This window comes from Mixophyes fleayi, chromosome 6 (assembly GCF_038048845.1).
Source record: "Mixophyes fleayi isolate aMixFle1 chromosome 6, aMixFle1.hap1, whole genome shotgun sequence".
Classification (NCBI taxonomy): domain Eukaryota; kingdom Metazoa; phylum Chordata; class Amphibia; order Anura; family Limnodynastidae; genus Mixophyes; species Mixophyes fleayi.
The window spans coordinates 60,760,473-60,778,577 of NC_134407.1; the positions used below are offsets into that span (position 1 = coordinate 60,760,473).

The following is an 18,105-nucleotide window of genomic DNA, read 5'->3' on the forward strand; positions in this document are numbered from 1 at the left end:
CGCTTTAAAACCATTTAGTGCAAATAATTAAACACTTGTTGTTTTGGGTTGTTTTTATGTTACATAACGGGAAAATGTCTTTTAGTATTTTCATGACTAAATATAGATTGTGACCTGAAACATTGGAGGTGGGTTTTAACTATTTGCATGATTCTGTTCCTTTTTACTTTAAAACTCCATAATTCACTGCAGTCTGTACAACAATACACTGATTCACAATATGAGAAGACAATGCTAGAGAACATCCAATGATCACGTTTAGCTGAGGTGGTACATAAAGGAAGCCATTTTTGTGCAAAACTCGCATGAGGACTTGCCGCATAATAGACAGTGCTATACCCTGTAGTTGGCTCAATAACTACTGATGAGCATTTTTGCTTTATAAATCAATTTTATTTTTTTATTACTTTTCATTTACAAATAATAAGGAAATGTGTACAGCAATTTTACAATGTAAGATCCTGATTGGCTCTGGCTGATCACATGGTATTTGAGACAAGATAGCCATTTTGGTTAAACATACATACAATGAAATTCAAACTTTCACTGGTACACTTTAGTAGACAATTTGGAAAGGAGTTTGTTTTTTTGTGTCTGTTGGAATGAACACACATCCTGTTATGGGATTGTGTAAATTATATAGTGCGGTGTTTTGCAGCATTGTACTAGAAGATATATGTGACGGTTCACTGGGTGATTCATCTCAAAGGTCTTTTTAGATTAAGTCCTTATTTGGAAGAGCTTATCCAACAATAAAGCTATTGATCTTACTGCTGTTGACCTCTGCATTGTTACTATTACAAGGCAGACAAGGTATTCTAGGTATTTACAGGGTTTGTTAAATACTGCTATGCCTATGAATTGGTTGTATACCATAACCACTGCATTTATTGTTGCAAGCAAAAAGTAGAATATGTCTCATCAGTAAGGTTACCTTTACCTTAGATTTGCAACCAAATGGAGAGCTGCTGTAGCAGCTCTGCTACCTACATCCTTTCCGTGATGCTTGACTTCTGGCTGAGCATGAAGCCAGTCTCTTGAAACATGGTCAGTGTGTATTGATTTTAAGTTCACATTGAGTATGAGGAACACAATTTTTCTTTTGTTTTTCAAAATGTTAGCCCTAGTTGGCAGGAATTGAACCCTAGTTGGTAGCCCAAGTTGGCAGGAATTGGCAACACCTCAAAGTTTTGTTAGCCCTAGTTGGCAGGAGTTTTAACCAGTGTTGTTGACACAGGCTTCTCAGAAAACATTGGTTTTGCTATACAATGCTGCTAAAAGAAGTTTTTCAAAGTGCCTCTGTGGCCACAGTAACTATAAATAAGCTGATGGGAGGCACACATTTTTATATAAGCCTCATGAGAAGCAATTAAGAAATGGACAATTATGTGTGGTTATTACAGGGAGGAGTGACAGCTTTGAGCGGTCCATGCAGGAGGCAGACTCCGTCTTTGAGCAGTCACTGAGGCTGGAGCAGAAGGGAGATTACACCACAGCTATGGCCCTGTGTAATGAAGCTATTTGTAAGTAAACCATAACCAATGCTTTCAATACGTATTGTTTAACATGGCATGCTTTACATTTTGTGGCTCAGCTATTGGCTGTGGAAGGTGACCTATGTCTCTTTTTCAGCAGAATCCTTGGAAATTGCTGTAAACTAAACTAAAATACTTCATTGCTTTGTTATTTCTGCTTTTTTTTGCTTTGCCTGTGTTCCTATAAAATAGGCTTTGCAGTGTGGAAACAGTGCTTTTGCTTACAATTATTTTTCATGTGACATCTGTAACAAAACGGCTCTTTCATCCGGCTGTAACTTCGATCAGAATAGACCTTTAATTACTTTTTCCTCTGTGTTAAAGGTCACACATTCTTCAGTTACTTGGCCACAAACTACTGCTGGACTTTCACGCTATAACTGCCATTGTTGAATTGCTTTGTAACAATGATAATACTATTTCCATTCTAGAGTAAACTGAGATTTAGTATCGGGAAGGGGTATTGAAGATAGGCACTACTGTTAAGTTCCTAAAACCTGCCATTTGGGGTTTACCTAACCTGAATAATAATCAGTCCAGGATTTAATATCTGCTTAATAACAGCGTTTTTATATCTTCAACCATGACGGCGAACACTGGAAATGTAAAAATGATATTCCAGTTTTATCACAGGATAACTACTTCATAGGACCCGTGTTAGGCAGGGTGGTGGTACCCAGCTCAGTCATAATCTGTGTGTATTCTGAACTCTGGGATGAAAGAAAGAATTAAACAGACATTAGTCAAATGCATTCTTTTTAATGCCTTGATAGAAGTGTCACACATAAGTGATTTTTACCCTGACTATTAAACCCCACACGAGACAACATGCTGTTTAGTATGGTTTATTTTACCTGTTCCTTGGGGCATATTCAATTGTCCGGTTTCCGCGACGCGTTAAAACTACTACTGTTATTACGGTAATAGCTGGATTTCAGCTCGCGGCCCAGGGAGCTGCGAGCTGAAATCCAGCGAGAAAACTACCGTAATAACGTTTTTTCCACGCACTATTACCGTAATAACTGTAATAGTGCGCGGAGCGTGAGATTTACGCCATTTCCGCCGACAATTGAATATGTCCCCTTGTGTCAGCTTATTAGTTTCATTGTGCTATATAAAATAGAGTATATTTTTGGCACGTGTGAGCCTGACGTGCTCATAATGTGCTGTGCTTTTTTTTTTATCAAATATCGTGAATTCCATTCTACATACCTTCCAATGGGTTATTTCAGCACCTGATAATGGCCTGCTCAAACCCATCTGTTTTAATTCATTACTTTAAAAGACCCCTATTACATAACTTTTTTTGTTAATTTAGTTCAGGTAATTGCACTAGGAAAGAATTTCTTAAAAATGTAGCCGACCATTATCTCAATTGTATGGCTCATTTTGGAAATGAACACCAAGCCTGTTGCTGCAGCCAGTCTGTTTCATATCTATTAAGTCAGTTCAATTAACATGTTCAGGATGCATTGCTTACATAAATATTCATTTTTGATGACTTACAAAAGCATTACTTTTTTTTTTTTTTTTTTTCTTCTGTACTGCATGTTTCCATGTTATGCTGTTTTCTGCATCCTATTTTTTATTATTTTGGTTTGTGTGCGTGCATTTGTTTCTGCTATGTTTTCTTTTGCATTTTAGCTAAATTCAGACTTGCCATGCATGATGCCAGATCTAGTACACACTGCAGAGTCCTAGCAGATAAGAAGTTGCAAATGTGTTTACGAAAAGCACGGAGTCTCCAGGACCGCATGCTGCTGCCGACAATTCCTCAACCGCTGCCACCAGCTTACCCCTTTCCACAGGGGGGAGCTATAAACCAATCTACAAGGTAGCTGCCTTGAAACTTCCTTAACTAGGAATGAACTAGTGAACTGTTGCTCTTGAACGTGAATTAGAATGCATTTAAAGGAAAACTATACGCAAAATAAAAACTGACTGTATTTTGATCAACATGGGGTCTTTCATAAATGACAGCCTATTTGGCAGGTATCTGGGGAAACGTTGAGTGTGCATTGAAGAAAGCAGCTGCCTGCTGATCTCCCTGGTGGTTCATAAGTAATGTTCGGACAAATACTGCACAAACAAATGTACAAGAGACAAGCTGCTTCAATATTGTCCCCCTCTCCAAAGGTGCTCAGCCAGCCTTGCAGGCAAAACCACAGTCGATGAGCATAAAGAGGTCTAAAGATATGTTTTCTCAAAAAAACTGCCTGCGAATGGTCGCTTGTCGTCCTAATGATCTCTTTATACATCCTTTTATAAACTGCCCATCTGGGCAGTTTTTCATTTACACCCTGATGATCATTCTACACCCAGAATGTTTTATTTTAGAAAGATATAGTCTTCCTTTAAGTGGAACATTTAAGCAGATGATAAACAATAAAAAAGGTAGAACTGTACATTATATTAATATTATTACTCTCTTTAGCACTGTTAGCTGCCTTTACAGGAATAGTGATACAAATCCACCCATCAAGAAATTGACAATTTATTGCTAAAGGAGACCATCAGCCTTCCAAGCTAATACAATGGAGAAGTTCTTCTGCACTAATTTCTTTGCCGCTTGGTTGTATTAATGTTACTTGCATTTTGTTGAACTTGTAAGTGCTTAACTAATTTTCACCTCTGTGGTGTTCTGTCCTATTGTATTTGGATTTTTCAGTTACATTTACATGCAATTGGGAATTATACCTAGTTATGAAACACATACGTCTTATAGGTCTTTTTCCTTCATTCTGCCAAATAAAAGAATCTCATTGTTTGTGTACTTGGAACAACAAGTTTTTCTCTTGATTGGTTGAAATGGTAGTCACTTTTATTTCCCTTACCTCACCCATGTGTTTTTTTTTGTATTTTATATTGGAAATGTCTGGAAGCAATAGCTATGCCCCACACGCTTATTTTTTCTGAGGAGGAAGACCTACAGAGTGTATATTTTCTTCATAATTAGGCATACTTTCCATTTAAATGTTTGTTTAGAAAATAATATGCCAAAATATCCCATATCATTGCAGTGACCAGGCTATCTCGGACAAAGTTCCAATGAACCGACAGGTAATACCGGAGACCACCACAAAGGAGGACTTCGCACCCACTCCATTACCACACCCGTTCGCTTCTAGCCATGAGTTGCTTCCATCGTCCTCTGAGTCTTCCAGCTTGTCAGCTTCTGAGCATAGCCCATGTAGCAAAACATTTTCAAACTACCGTGCTCCAACCGATTCCGATTCCCCAGAGAGTGCCTCGACTCCTACATACAGCACAGTTGATAAAATGGTAAGAAAGGATGAGAATAGCCAGGACCTACAAAACAAAAGGCCAAAGAGTGATAGAAATAGTAATGGAAGTCCTGATAATGGAATGGTGACTGAGGAACACCAAGTTAAAGATGGTCATTTAACTCTGCGGAAAATGAAGCTCAATGGCATTAAATCTGGTTCTTTACCATCATTACTGTTTCCATGGGCACGTCGAACACAAGCTCAGTCTCCAGACAGAAGCAACCCACCTAGCCATTGTAACAAATCTGTTAGTACAGAAATTCATACAAATGAAGATCAGGTTGGTGTTTTTCTTGTCACACCGGTCTCTCCAGCTGGTACAAACTGTTTTAACCTTCAACCAGGCAATGTGTCCTCAAGAACAAATAGTGAGGCAACCTTATTAGATAAACAGTGTGAGTCGAATGTCATTGAGACTAGCAAACTTGAGGCACCAAAAAGTAAGGGTTTAGTGCGCTCTCTTGCACAACAGTTCCAAAGGCTGCAGGGGGGTTCACCAAAGAGGAGCAGCTTTGGTGTGAATTTTACTGGAATTGACAGTTCTGAGCAGAAGTCTACACCAGGAGGGCCAATAAAGAATTCATTGAATCTTTTGAATACGGAGTCATGCCCGCAGCCTCTTGTCATTCAAGAGATTAAATCTGTTAGCACAGATCAAGCAAGTACTTCTCCAGACTCTGAGGATGGGTCATGTACCATAAATGGGTCCAGTATACACCATCTCAACAATCAAAATATGGTGTCGATTAAGGAAGTGTTACCAGGAGATATTGTTGACAATGTTAATTGTGGAAAGGTTTACAACAAAGCAGAGAAGAAAGTGAAATTTGGAAGCACTGTTCATTTGCCTGCTTCTGTGCCCATGAACCAGTGGGTAGATGATGTCAGCAGATATTATAATGCCGATGTGGATGATACGAGTGTGGAACGCCATGCTCGCACAAGTTTCTCCCCCAATCGAAAGCCTGTCCGGTATGGCTTGTCAAAGAGCTCCCTTGATCTACGTCAGGAGTGGAAGCAGGATTCTGATCAAGACATTTCGGAGTTGGATGCCTTGTATAATACCAGCATGCAGACTTGTCCAGGCAACAGGAATGTGCAGTGGAGATCTGAGAATGCCAGACAGACATTTGCAAAACCAGGTGAGTGCTTATATTCATCTGTGGAGTATGCAAAATAGTGTATATGTATTGTCTGTGCAGAATAACACAAATGGCTTCATTTGTACCTAGGATATAAATTTACAATTTAAAGCCACAATCCCACATAGACCTTTTTTTTTTTAATTTTGTTATTTAAGTACCTTTTATGCATGCATCTGCGTTTTCTAACTGTCATCCTACAAATCATTAGTCCTGTTTTTAAATGCTCTCTGGATGGCAGACAAAAATAACTCAGGCTCCCGAATCTGTCATGTATGGCAGAGGGGGAGAAGGGGAATGTCACTGTGCAGGCAGTGCTCAGGGAGGCGTTCCAAAGCTCACGACATAATGTGCCATGTGACTGTGGATGCCATGGTAGTCCAGAATCATAAATTATTTATAGCGGTCTGAAGATGGTAAATTCTTCTTACAGCCTGCCACAGTGATTTATGTAAAAAGAAGAAAAAAAAACACGCCTGATTTTTCTTTCATGGAATTGTTACTTTAAAAAATAAAAAGATATATGAATTTGCTACCTGCAATTCATATGGCCCTGTTTGGATATAGCAGCATGCAGTGTTACTTTTTGCTTATCATTACTTCTGCTGAATTTTGTCTGCTTTACTGGGTTTGTGCTTTGAATTTTCACCAATTTGCTCCTCAGTTTTGGACAACACATCTGCAAGAAAGATGCAGCATGCTGTTGGCCGAGGTCTATCAAGAACTCCAACAGCTGAAATAGAGCGCAGTCTCTGCGGAACTACGCATTCACCTGTGTCTAAGGTAACGTGGATGTGGTTATTGGGTGGGTGAAGGTAAGTCTGCAATCCATATTTACTTTGACATTATCCACGATTATTGTTGACCGTGGAGTACCGAGGGGAATTTAACCTGAGTCAACATGCTCAGAGATGACCTCTGTTGGCATACATACACAAGGTCATCTTCCGACTGTCCTTGCAGGTCCAGTGACATCGGAAAAGATCTAGCTGTTTGGCCTTTGCACCTAGTGATTGGATATCATCCAATTTGGCGGTCTATGCTTGTGGCTAAATTGGACACTGATCCCGTCTTATACACCAAGGCTGGAAGTTAGGATCAGCCCACAAGACGCCAACATGATAGGTTATTAGAAGTAGACTAGGGGTGGGCAACCATTCAGGTATCGCTGTACTAAATATTCCAAGATGCTTAGGATGATAGTATGGGAGATGTACTTCAGCAATAACTATAGTGTTAAAGAGTGTTCTGTGCTTGATTTAGACATTTTTAAGTTTTGATTTTACATCATTGTTTTGTATCTGTATTTGGAACGCACATGGCCAGTTCATTTCATATGCTCTTTTCTCTATATTGCTTGTATAACTTGACAGTAACGGAACTGTTGTGCTAACGCTTTGCATTCAGCACTAATCCTCACTCCATGATGGGCTGCTTTTGCTACAAGGTAATTTGGCCATATAAATTTTACTCACAAACCCACCTCAACTTTGTGTATACAGTATATACAATACATTTTGAATAAGCACTAGGTACCTCAATGGCTGAAATGCTTGGAGTGGGACCCCGTTGCTGCTCTAGATGGGGCAAGGAGGTTTGTGGGGAAAAATTCACTATATTTTTGGCTGCAAACAAGTTGTCTGATGTCTCTACACAAGATTTGAACATTAAATCCTATTTTGTCCTGGCCAAATTAACTTGTAGTAAATTTAGCCTGTGACATTCTGACAGGTTGGAAATTGTTCATGCTCTGAAAGATCAGTGACAAAACATATGAGCCAATTGGCACTAAAAATAAGTGGCAGATATAATTGGTGCTGTATGTTGCGAGCATTTCTGCCACTTGCCAAATTCTGTATGCGCCTGCAGGTCGCTCATGTCAGGGACCAGAGCAGGGAACCAGAGGACGACGAGCTGTACAGTGCAGAGAACTTTCGGCGGCTGGCACGGAGCCTCAGTGGGACGGTCATCTCTAACCAAGAGGAGACCATGGTCTCTTCTCAGAGTTTTGTAAGTAGTAACTACTGAAATGTTTGATCGTGAGATCAGAGAAACCAAATATTTTCCAACCCTCAAAGAAATAAGTCAGCTTTGCATAAACAACTTCCAATTTAAAACCTCATGCTGTATAAGACCATGGATGGTTCTAAGGGAGCTACTGCTTTTTGCTCATCCTGCTAGCAGACCGTGTTGTATATAATAAACACTAGCCTTTATTTGGTGGGTGTTTTTAGGAAGGGTCTATGATGAGGGGCTTTATCAACAAAATCATTCTATCATTTACCATTTCACTACATTTTATGGTAATATAGTTACTGTGTGAGGAGTGTGTTATATACTGCATGCACGGTATTGGCATGGAGTCTATTGGACTTAATAAATATTTGCAACAACTTTTGGTCTTAAAACTAAAATTGGCAACAACAGAAAGTCATCAGAAGTTTAGTTCCGGAAACTAACAATACCTATATATTAATCCATTTCAATTACCAGTGGCTAACCTTAGATCCACTGTTTCTTCCTGTCAAAGCCACGTTTCCTCTGTGTGTTTAATCTGGGTCTAATACTTTTCTCCTGCAAATTATTAGTGCAAAGGTATTTTCTCCTCTTGTAAAACCACATTACCTATGGTCTGTGCTTTACATTTACAGTGGGTTCTGTGTGTGTGTGTGTGTGTGTGTGTGTGTGTGTGTGTGTGTGTGTTGAGCTACGTAATCCTTCCTTGTTATGCAAGTATTTGTTTTATGACAATCCTGCTTCACGTTAACCATCTTCTTTATGGATGTATTTTGTTTTTTTCTGTTTCATTTTGTTAAAAGGAGGCATCCAATGAGAGGAAACCGCTTGTGGACAGCAGTCATCGCTCTCACAGCTCCTCCTCCTACCCCTATACCCACAATCCTTCTGTCTTATCCTATGAACCCCAGCACTACCCAACCCAGATGCAGCACCCATCTCATGAGGTACTGGCGCCCAGCATGGTGGGCGAGGCACACAGGCCACCAGGTAATTGCACACAACCCTCCTGCATGTCTTTTTTTTTTTTTTTGTCTTGTGACTATCTTCATATACAGTAGTTGTATCTGCACTGAAAACCATTCGCTTTACCTGTTATATCCTTTGTGCTGTCTTTTAAATTGCTTTGTATCGTTTTTGCTTTCTTTCTAATTTGCTACTTTCCTATTATGTTATGATGAAAGTGTCTGAAATGCCTGGTGGTGTAGTATTTGATGTGCATGTCCCACAATTCAAAGAAAAAAAGTCTGATGCTGCAAAAGAAGTGTACAAACATACAACATATGTCCTATATGCTGTGATCTGTGGCATGCTTGGACAATTGAGTTTTCAAAAATTCTGCAACAGAATTAAGTCTTTAAAGATAATTATCATATTTCATAATTATATTTTTCTTTTTTTTTATGAATACTCCTGTAATGGTAAATGTTCACCACAATACTAAAGTGTGTTCAGTTTATTGAAAGTACCCCCTAATCTGAATAAATTTGCACCAAACCACTTTATGCATTCAAATGTTTTAAAATACCATTATACACATTCTCATATTTTGCCTGTTTCTGTAATCTTATTTTGCGTTCTGTTTAACAGACGGACGTACCTCTTTGAATATATGAGGTACCTGTTGGGGTACACATACCACAGATTGAGAACCTAGTAACAGGGCTATAGAGAGGGAGGTCAGGCACTGATGCAGCAATTCCTTGCCCCCTCCTCCCTATTCACTTCCTGTTGAGTGTAAGACGTGTCACCTGAGGCTGCAGCACCAAATAACAAATACAATATATGGTTATTCTTATTACTAGGTGTGCATTATTTTATTATTATTATTATTGTTATTATTATTATTATTATTATTATTATTAATATTTTATTATTTGTAAGGCGCCACAGATTTTGTAGCGCCAGATACAGAATAAGTAACAAATATATGAGGTAATACACATGAGTAGCACAGATAAGTGTAAGTAATGCTATGGGGACTCGCACAAAGCGCAGCAAAAGACGTTACGGGAAGTACAAAGGAGTCGGACAGACAGACGTGGAACAATAGGTAGAAAGGACCCTTCCCACGGCAGCTTACATTCTAGAGGGAGGGGTGGTGAGAGAAAGTAGGACCAACTGGGAAAAGATGGAGATGGCAGGCGAAGGAAAAGGAGGTGATGGATAGAATAGTTAGGTGGTAGGATAGGCGAGCTTTCACCTAACCATGCGTTAGAAATACATAAAGAAATACAAAGTATAGAAAATACAATGAATGGTTTTATTATCATATTAGTAGCATTGCCAAGGCAAATGACACCTAACATAAATGAAATATCTCAGACATAACAGGACCAGCAGGATAATCTAATTAAGAGATTCTCCATCAGCTACAGTAATAATATAAACCAAACATGTGAACAGAGTAAGCCAGTTCTTGGAAGTATTTCTTACTGAAGAGGACATATAATGGAAAGGAACTGAAAATGATGGGCTCATAACCTCTAATGTGCTAAATTGGTTTGGATCCGAATATGGCTGTCATTTTTTTTTTTTCTTACAGGCACAAATTTTGTCAAAATTTTTTACTAATTCGGTAAATGATTAAAGGCAGTAACTATGCATGTGAACACCTATATAAGAAGCAAGGGGATTTGCCATATATAGCAAATAGTGTTGCTCCCTACACACTCCAGAATCCTCCCCAGATATTTTAAACTGAGAGATGAGACCTTACTTTTTCCTGTTATCCTTGCAAAGAAAATTCCCAACACCACAACATAAAAAAAAAAAATGATGTGAGGAGTGTAGAGGATCTCTGCTCTCCCTGTCTACACACTGGGATATCCAGACAGCAGTACTCAATTACTCAGGTGACCGAGCAGATATTCAAACTTCCTCTGCATTCTACAGCCCTGTGCATGTAGATCAGACATGCGAGACCAGCCTTTAAACTGACAAGAGAAGGTATTCGCATCCAACGACCTGCTTATTCACCTTTCACTTGCTCTTAATGTAGCCTAGAGCTAGAGGATTCATGATTACAAATAGTATATTAATGTTATTAACATTCACTACTACATTTATACAATATATAAATAAAATGTAAAGTAATAGATTACCTGTAAGGATAGTACTTGGGTTTGGATGAGCACGGCTATAGTCCCGACTATGATTTCTTTAAACACACAGATGCAAGAATACCTTATACGCAGATCATAGTATTTAACTGTACACTACAGATCACATCCTGTGAAAATAGCTTTGCAAACACCCTCAGAGCTTATATAAATTTAGGCTAAGCATGTCTAACTTTAGGATATTGTTAAGATTAATCTAAATATAGATTAATAAATATAATGCACGGCTTTACTTGTGTTGAGATTGTGTGATTTTGGTTGGTTCAGGTAAGGCTGGGTACACATGAGTGTTTTCACCCGATTATCGTGCCAATCGGATGACAAATAACCAGTTGGCCTGATATCACATCAGTGTGTACGCTGCAGCGATAAACGATTATCGCTCCAAAGCACACCGTATCATTGAACAAGATTTTTAATGTGAACTAAAAATGTCTTTCAACGATGGGGCAATGTAATTCTAATTCTGCAGTGTGCATGCACTCCCAACCGGCAGAGTCCATAGATCTCTATGGGCTGTGCAGAGTCATGATCTTTACAGCCTATGGTTTTGACAGATGAAGAGCACAGATCTGACTGTAAAACTTTAATAGTGTGTACACATGAATTGACAAGCTGATCGGGACTTTTTCTTTTCCAGTCGCTGGTACAATCGCAAAACATATTCCATTGTTAAAATTTTCCTGTAGTGTGTACCCAGCCTAAGTAATATACACTGATCAATGCTCATTTTGTTTGTCATGAGCCTGAGAAACCAAACATTTCCGTTTGGCACATTTTGACCAATTATAGTTATTATTGCATGCCTGTGTCACTTCAAAAACATCCTGGCAATAGTTTTACCCGTTCTATTTATAGTAAATGACATAGCTATGCAGTGATACAGCCAATGACCTGGTTAATGATGATCATGGATTTTAATGGATAAAAGGTGACATTTTAAGTTGCAGTGCCCTTAAACAGCTTGTGAAATTGGAAGCCAATTGTGGACAATGTTGCCGCTGGAAATATCTGATAACATAAGAGAAGGTCCTGCACTGAGCTATGTAACAAGTGTAATTGCAATTTGAAAACAGATTTTATCATAGCATAGAAACATTTATACACATGAAGTGTTGAATGAAAGTCCTTTTTCATGGTGGATCAACTTGTTTTTCTTGTTTTTCCTTCCATGGCAAAGATTACTGAAGCACATTCAGTTGTAAGTAGCTGAATCTCATTAGTCACAGCTAATGTGGGCGGATGACAAACACATGGGATGAGAATGAGGTCATTGTTCGACCGCATTTTTACTATTCAGATATTGATCAGAATCTGCAGTCTTGTGTGCCCAAATACACTGTGATTTGCTTCCTAGTAGGAATGGCATAATTGGTCTTCAGAATCTGAGTGTAGGGTCAACTTTTCTTTGCATAGATTACCTGCTGCTTCTGGCAACCTGACCAGATGCTTACAAGTAAGCCATCCCCAATTTTGTTATTCTGGGTAGACCTTTCTTTCAGCCAATGAGAGTGCCCTACTTTTTGGACACTGATACTGCCCCATGGAACATTGTTTGTGAATATTATTTACATTGGTTCAGACTATTGACAAAACTGAAAATGCTAAATAAAATAAAAAATTATACTGCCTAGTAATGAGGTATTGTGTAGAAAATACCCCACTGGATGGATCTCCTGTTACAGTCTTTAAATAATTTAGTTTTTTTATTTTTATTTAATCGTTTAGGAACTGGAGTATGTGCAGTCTGTTTTCATTATAAAAATAATACAAATGTTTGATTTCCTTTTTTTTTTCTTTTTTTTTTTTTTCGTAATTTAGGAGACCCGAACGTCCAAAAGTTTTTGGCTTTGCCTGACAGGGGTGAAAGTGTCCACGGTAACGAATACTCCGATATGGCACTGAGCTATGCAACTCTTCCAAGGGCACCGAAGATCCGTTCCAACGTATACTCTACTACATTACAGAGGTCTTCAGGTGACTCGTGGCAACAACAAGGAGCTAAAGAGCAAAGTGTTCCGAGCTACCACCAGTGGTCAGGTCGCACTGTGCAGACAAATGGCCCTGACCTAAACATGGTAAATTCTAGCTTCTTGGGTTCACCTGTCCGAAGACTACCCAATGGCCTCTTTCAGCAGACATCAGGCTATGGAGGTTATGAGTCCTCGGCTATGAATCACAGGCCACCGCCTCCACCACCAACTTCAGAGTATTACACCTTACGAATGCCACGTAGCACTTCCATGGGTAAAGGAGACACATGGGGAAATGTTTTTGCTCAGCAGACTAGGATTCAGGGTCCAAAGAGAGTAGACATGCCACCCGAGGAAGACTGGAGACAAAATAGTTTTGCCCCGCAAATGGGTGGTTGGAGGCAACATCCACCATACTCCCCGCATCGGACATTTTCATCTGCCTCCGACGTCTATGGTACAGCCAGCTGGAGAGGTACCTCTGCCATGCCTAGAAATGGGAGGTAAATGTATTTTTATAGCCGTCCAGTAACCTATGAAAAGGTTTCTGCTAAACCTGCCAGATTTGCATCTTAAACCTTTAATCCAAACCTTGTAACACAAAGGATATTTGTTTGTAGAGTGATCGCCAGTCTTGTCTTAACACCTTTAAAGCCTGTGGAAAGTCCCTTTGTGCTAGATTTGTGAGCAAGATTTAGAATCCAAATTATTATTTTAGATTTCCCAACTGGTGCAGGAAGGCTTTCAGTAAACGAACATCGGAGCTAGCAGATCATTTTGCAGAAGTGTATGCTCAACAAGCTCTCCGCTCCTTCAGGTGTGTGAATTTCTGACAAATCATTCTTCCACTTAACACACAGTGAGGACAATTGAAGATTTCCTACCTTGTCAGTATGGTGCTCATCCAGCAATAATCTGCTTGAAGGAGAGCGTTAATGTGTACAGGGTGTTTATCAACTAGTCGATTAAAGGAGAAAAGAAGTGCATATAGCTCGAGGTTTGTTTTTTGTAAACCATTGCCTTTTGCTCTTTCAGACCCTGCTTCAGTTAGCAATAGTTATATATTGCAGTGTGATAATTAGGGTACAAAATATCTGTTTGCAGTTATGTGTAGATTCCCTTTTGGTGTCTATTCTACCAAAGGACAATATCCGTTTCCGCAACCCACAAACTGCAATCCAACAGGGTGTACAGTATATTCTGTCCTGTCCTCCCTTGACTTTACCTAAATAGTTTTTGCTGCCAGAGAAGACCTGGAAGCCCACTGGCAGTGAGGGACCTATCCTTAAGCAGACCATGCACATGTGGCTCTCAATACAATAAACCAGCGTGCAGTCAAGGGACTTAAATGTGTTAGTTGAGAAACAAACTCGGCATTAACCGTGCAGATAGTGAAGCACAAACCTTGACTACTGTAAGGAGGGTGGGAGATGAAGGGGTGGCAATGCCACAGTTGTTATATGAAAGGCCTGCCTACCCCTTTATCCTTCCCTCCAGTAATTGTAGCAAGCTCATAACAGATGACTGTTATCACTGCATGCTTAAACCCACTGTTGTTAACAGCTAGAGTAAAAATTAAATATTTTAGTGTCAAAACATTTGCTTTTGTAAGTATTTTTCAAATAAATATATAAAATAGTTCTATTAAACGGCATCTGCACTGTTTTTTATTGTTTCTATAGCTTGAGAAATATATAAAGTACTTGTGTGTTTTTGTTTTTTTTCCTCTGAAAATATGGACCCTGGAAATATTAAATGATTTATTATTAAGACTAAAGAAATGTTTGTGTGGTAAATGGCTGTGTGTTTACTTTTATTTTCATATCACGCTCTCCTTACTTTCTCTTTAACTCTTTCCAGCCCAATTACAGGGATAGCTGTACAAATTTTAGTTAATTGTAAAACTTGATCTGATCTTCATCAAGCTCCTAACAATAGATAGTATCTCATCTAGCAAGTGATATACACAAAACGTAATTATTTACTTTATTGAAAACAACAAACCAACATTCTCAAAAAGTGAACCTTTACAGTCCGGAAAAGGTGGCACTGTCTTTAACAGCAGTTTCCTATATCTGTTCATCGATCCTGTGCATCAGCTCTTTTGGTCCATTACTTTTTCCATTACCGATTTAAGTCATTAATATTTCTGAGCTGTCTTGCTTGATCCACTCTTCTGTTGAATTGGCCATTAAAACAAATATGTGCTAATGTCATAACCTAAATCCTTGTGTACTAATGTGATCATCTATATTCCATATTAGTACATATTTACTATAAATAATTTTGTATCCCTTTACTGTAAAATATAAGGATATTACAAATCAACTCCGGGTGTCATTCTCTGTTTAAATCTCTTGGCCTGTGGCCTTGTGCTCTAATGGACGATTTATGTGACCATATGACTCCCAACATCCTTATACATTACACTTTGATGTAGTTTAACCCATATATAACCCGCAAGACATATTCCATAGCTCTGTATATTGGGGGAAATTACAGATGATGCCAGTGGCACAAATTGTAAATAGGTCCCATCTTGGTAAAACTTTCAATGTAAAAGTGTGGGAAAGTGGAAGACTTGTGGACAGACTGAGAAGTCTAAGGATAGAATTGGTGTAACTGATGTTAGGTGGAAAGGTTCAGATTCATGACATAGGGAACAGGCCAAATACACAGTTGAGGAAGAATGATACGACAAAATAAGGAGTTAGTAAATGAGGTGCAGCTCTACTTGAGCCTACAAAGTTTTGATGAGGTAAGAGGAGAGCAGAAGATCATTTACACTTTGGAGTGCAGAGGTCATGTGTTGGTGGGAGGGGAGGGCTTTGGCAACTCTGGCGAATAAACCTGTGAAAGGAGACACATACTCTAAAAATGATGTAAGCATGAAAGCAGCAGGACTTTGAGTTTGAATGTGGGGAGAAGGTAGAGTCCAAGTGATTCCTGGGTGGGAGAGTTTGGAGGTGAATGTTTTGCATTTAATGGTAAGTGCAATTTTGGGAATAGAGATTTACAAGTATTGAATTGGTGCAGATGATGTCAAAGAGAAGATGATGCTACATGGATGACTAAATAGAAAGAGTGGAGGAAAGCTAAGAGTGGTCAAACACAATTTACAAGAGACTGGAGTGTTTGATTTTGACACAGGGGACCATGCCCCACTTTAACAGAGTAACTATCCAGGAGAAGGTCAGCTTTGATTTTGGTGCCAGCGAGGTTTCTTAAACTTTTGGTAGTGCTGTGTTTGGAGAGTGAAGAGTGAGAAGTCAGATTGTAAAGTTATTAGAGGAGAGTTGGAGGAAAGAGACACTTTGTCTATTGTAAACCAAACAGTAGAGGGTGTAGACAATCTCTCTGGATATATAGATGGTGTTGCTAGGCCGTTTTTGTTTAGAGGTTTGAGTTGTGAGAAGGGTGGGGGTAAATTGTCATGATTAGCCAATGTTTGAAGACCAGGGGGGAGGGAAGGGTATGCCAGTGGAGAGATTGAATAACACTGTGAAGTATGGAAGATTGAATAACACCACTAAAGGGGAGTGTCAGGGATAGGCCCCTCTGGCTACTCCCTGATTTAATATTTTATCATATATTCACAGACAATAGATCACCTCTATTTTGTCAGTAAAACCTATCCTAGCTGCATTCACCAGTCACAAACCGCACTTGTGACTTGGAAGTGTTTACTGTAAGGGAACACACTGGATTCCAGCCCAGATCTCACACTCCCCTCTTTCCCTAAGGCTATAAAGTTGCTGAATCACCCCAAACAGTGCTCACACAACCACACCCACGTCGGTCTTGCCTCCACCTATTGAATACGGGCAATAGGACCCCAGTGTCCTGTCCCACACTGGCACGCAATGAGCACTCCTTGTTACACACAGTTAGCAAGGCACCTGCAATCAAAGGGTTAGCCCTTAACCCCTCGAGGCTCTATGACACATATGTACATGCAGGCACACACTAGGCTTGGTATACAAATGTTTTCGCAATTCACACCTCAGCAAAGAAAGGTTTTAGCATGGTCAAGCAATCTTATCTCTTCTACACAGGCAATAAATACTTTTAGACCAATAAGGACAGAACTATTAAATTGTTAGATTTAATATACAAAAGGAACAATGCTTACAGATAGTGAAAAAAAAAATAATAATAATTACATAAAGATTTGACACACAAATAAAAAATACAAACTGTTATAAATTAGATTGATCCCCAAGAAACTGACAACTTGTCCCTTCACAACACAGGTTTTAAAGCATTCACAGGGCAATGTGGATGCTAATGTGGGGGGCAGAAATGTCCCCTGGGTGTCACCTAGGGTTTATTTAAAACTATTCCTAGGGCTAGATTTACTAAACCGCGGGTTTGAAAAAGTGGAGATGTTGCCTATAGCAACCAATCAGATTCTAGTTATTATTTATTTAGTACATTCTACAAAATGACAGCTAGAATCTGATTGGTTGCTATAGGCAACATCCCTGCAGTTTAGTAAAAATTACCCCTAAAAAAAATTTACATTTTGTAGCTTTTCTTAGATATATCCCAGAGACATGAATTCCCCCTCAATAAACCGATCATAACTTCCCGCACGCACATTTAAATACCAAATATAATGGGATTACAACCATATCAGATCTCATCCTGCAATACATGTGACTACGGCTGTTCTCTGTATAGTTGGTATCTATGTTTTAAAACCTTGTGTGGTTTTTACCCCTCAGTATGGAGTGGCACATCGATTTACCAAAATATGAAATATGAAGGTATTTCTTTATATGCAGGTATTTAGAAATAGTAGCTTCAAAGTCTTCAGGAGTCACCTGAAGTCACATACTGAGCCATGCCGTTTATGCTCAAGCATCGCCTCCGCAGCTCACAACGCAGAAGAAAAGTCCACTCGATCCAATTCAGTACAGCAGAATGTTGGGTAAGGACATAGATAGAGAACCCCTCTACTAAGCCTAAACATTACACAATACATTATTGGGCCCTACTATCTATACCGACACCAACACACACATACC

At 39.2% G+C, this 18,105-nt stretch overlaps 1 protein-coding gene across 3 annotated transcripts in view; it reads left to right on the forward strand.

Annotated features, from left to right (window-relative positions):
* The window catches only part of USP54 (ubiquitin specific peptidase 54), a 94,882-nt gene extending 80,158 nt beyond the window's left edge, over nucleotides 1-14,724 (forward strand). Inside the window, exons 17-23 of one of the 3 annotated variants that reach the window (XM_075216697.1) lie at nucleotides 1,404-1,523; nucleotides 3,180-3,369; nucleotides 4,556-5,964; nucleotides 6,629-6,747; nucleotides 7,834-7,974; nucleotides 8,784-8,970; nucleotides 12,924-14,724. In XM_075216697.1, coding sequence (XP_075072798.1) covers nucleotides 1,404-1,523; nucleotides 3,180-3,369; nucleotides 4,556-5,964; nucleotides 6,629-6,747; nucleotides 7,834-7,974; nucleotides 8,784-8,970; nucleotides 12,924-13,582 — 2,825 coding nt within the window. In that variant the 3' untranslated portion in view covers nucleotides 13,583-14,724. Of the gene's footprint in view, nucleotides 1-1,403; nucleotides 1,524-3,179; nucleotides 3,370-4,555; nucleotides 5,965-6,628; nucleotides 6,748-7,833; nucleotides 7,975-8,783; nucleotides 8,971-12,923 lie in introns of those variants that run through there. The other 2 variants (XM_075216698.1, XM_075216700.1) reach the window with 2 other exon arrangements.
* Nucleotides 14,725-18,105: the final 3,381 nt, after the last annotated feature.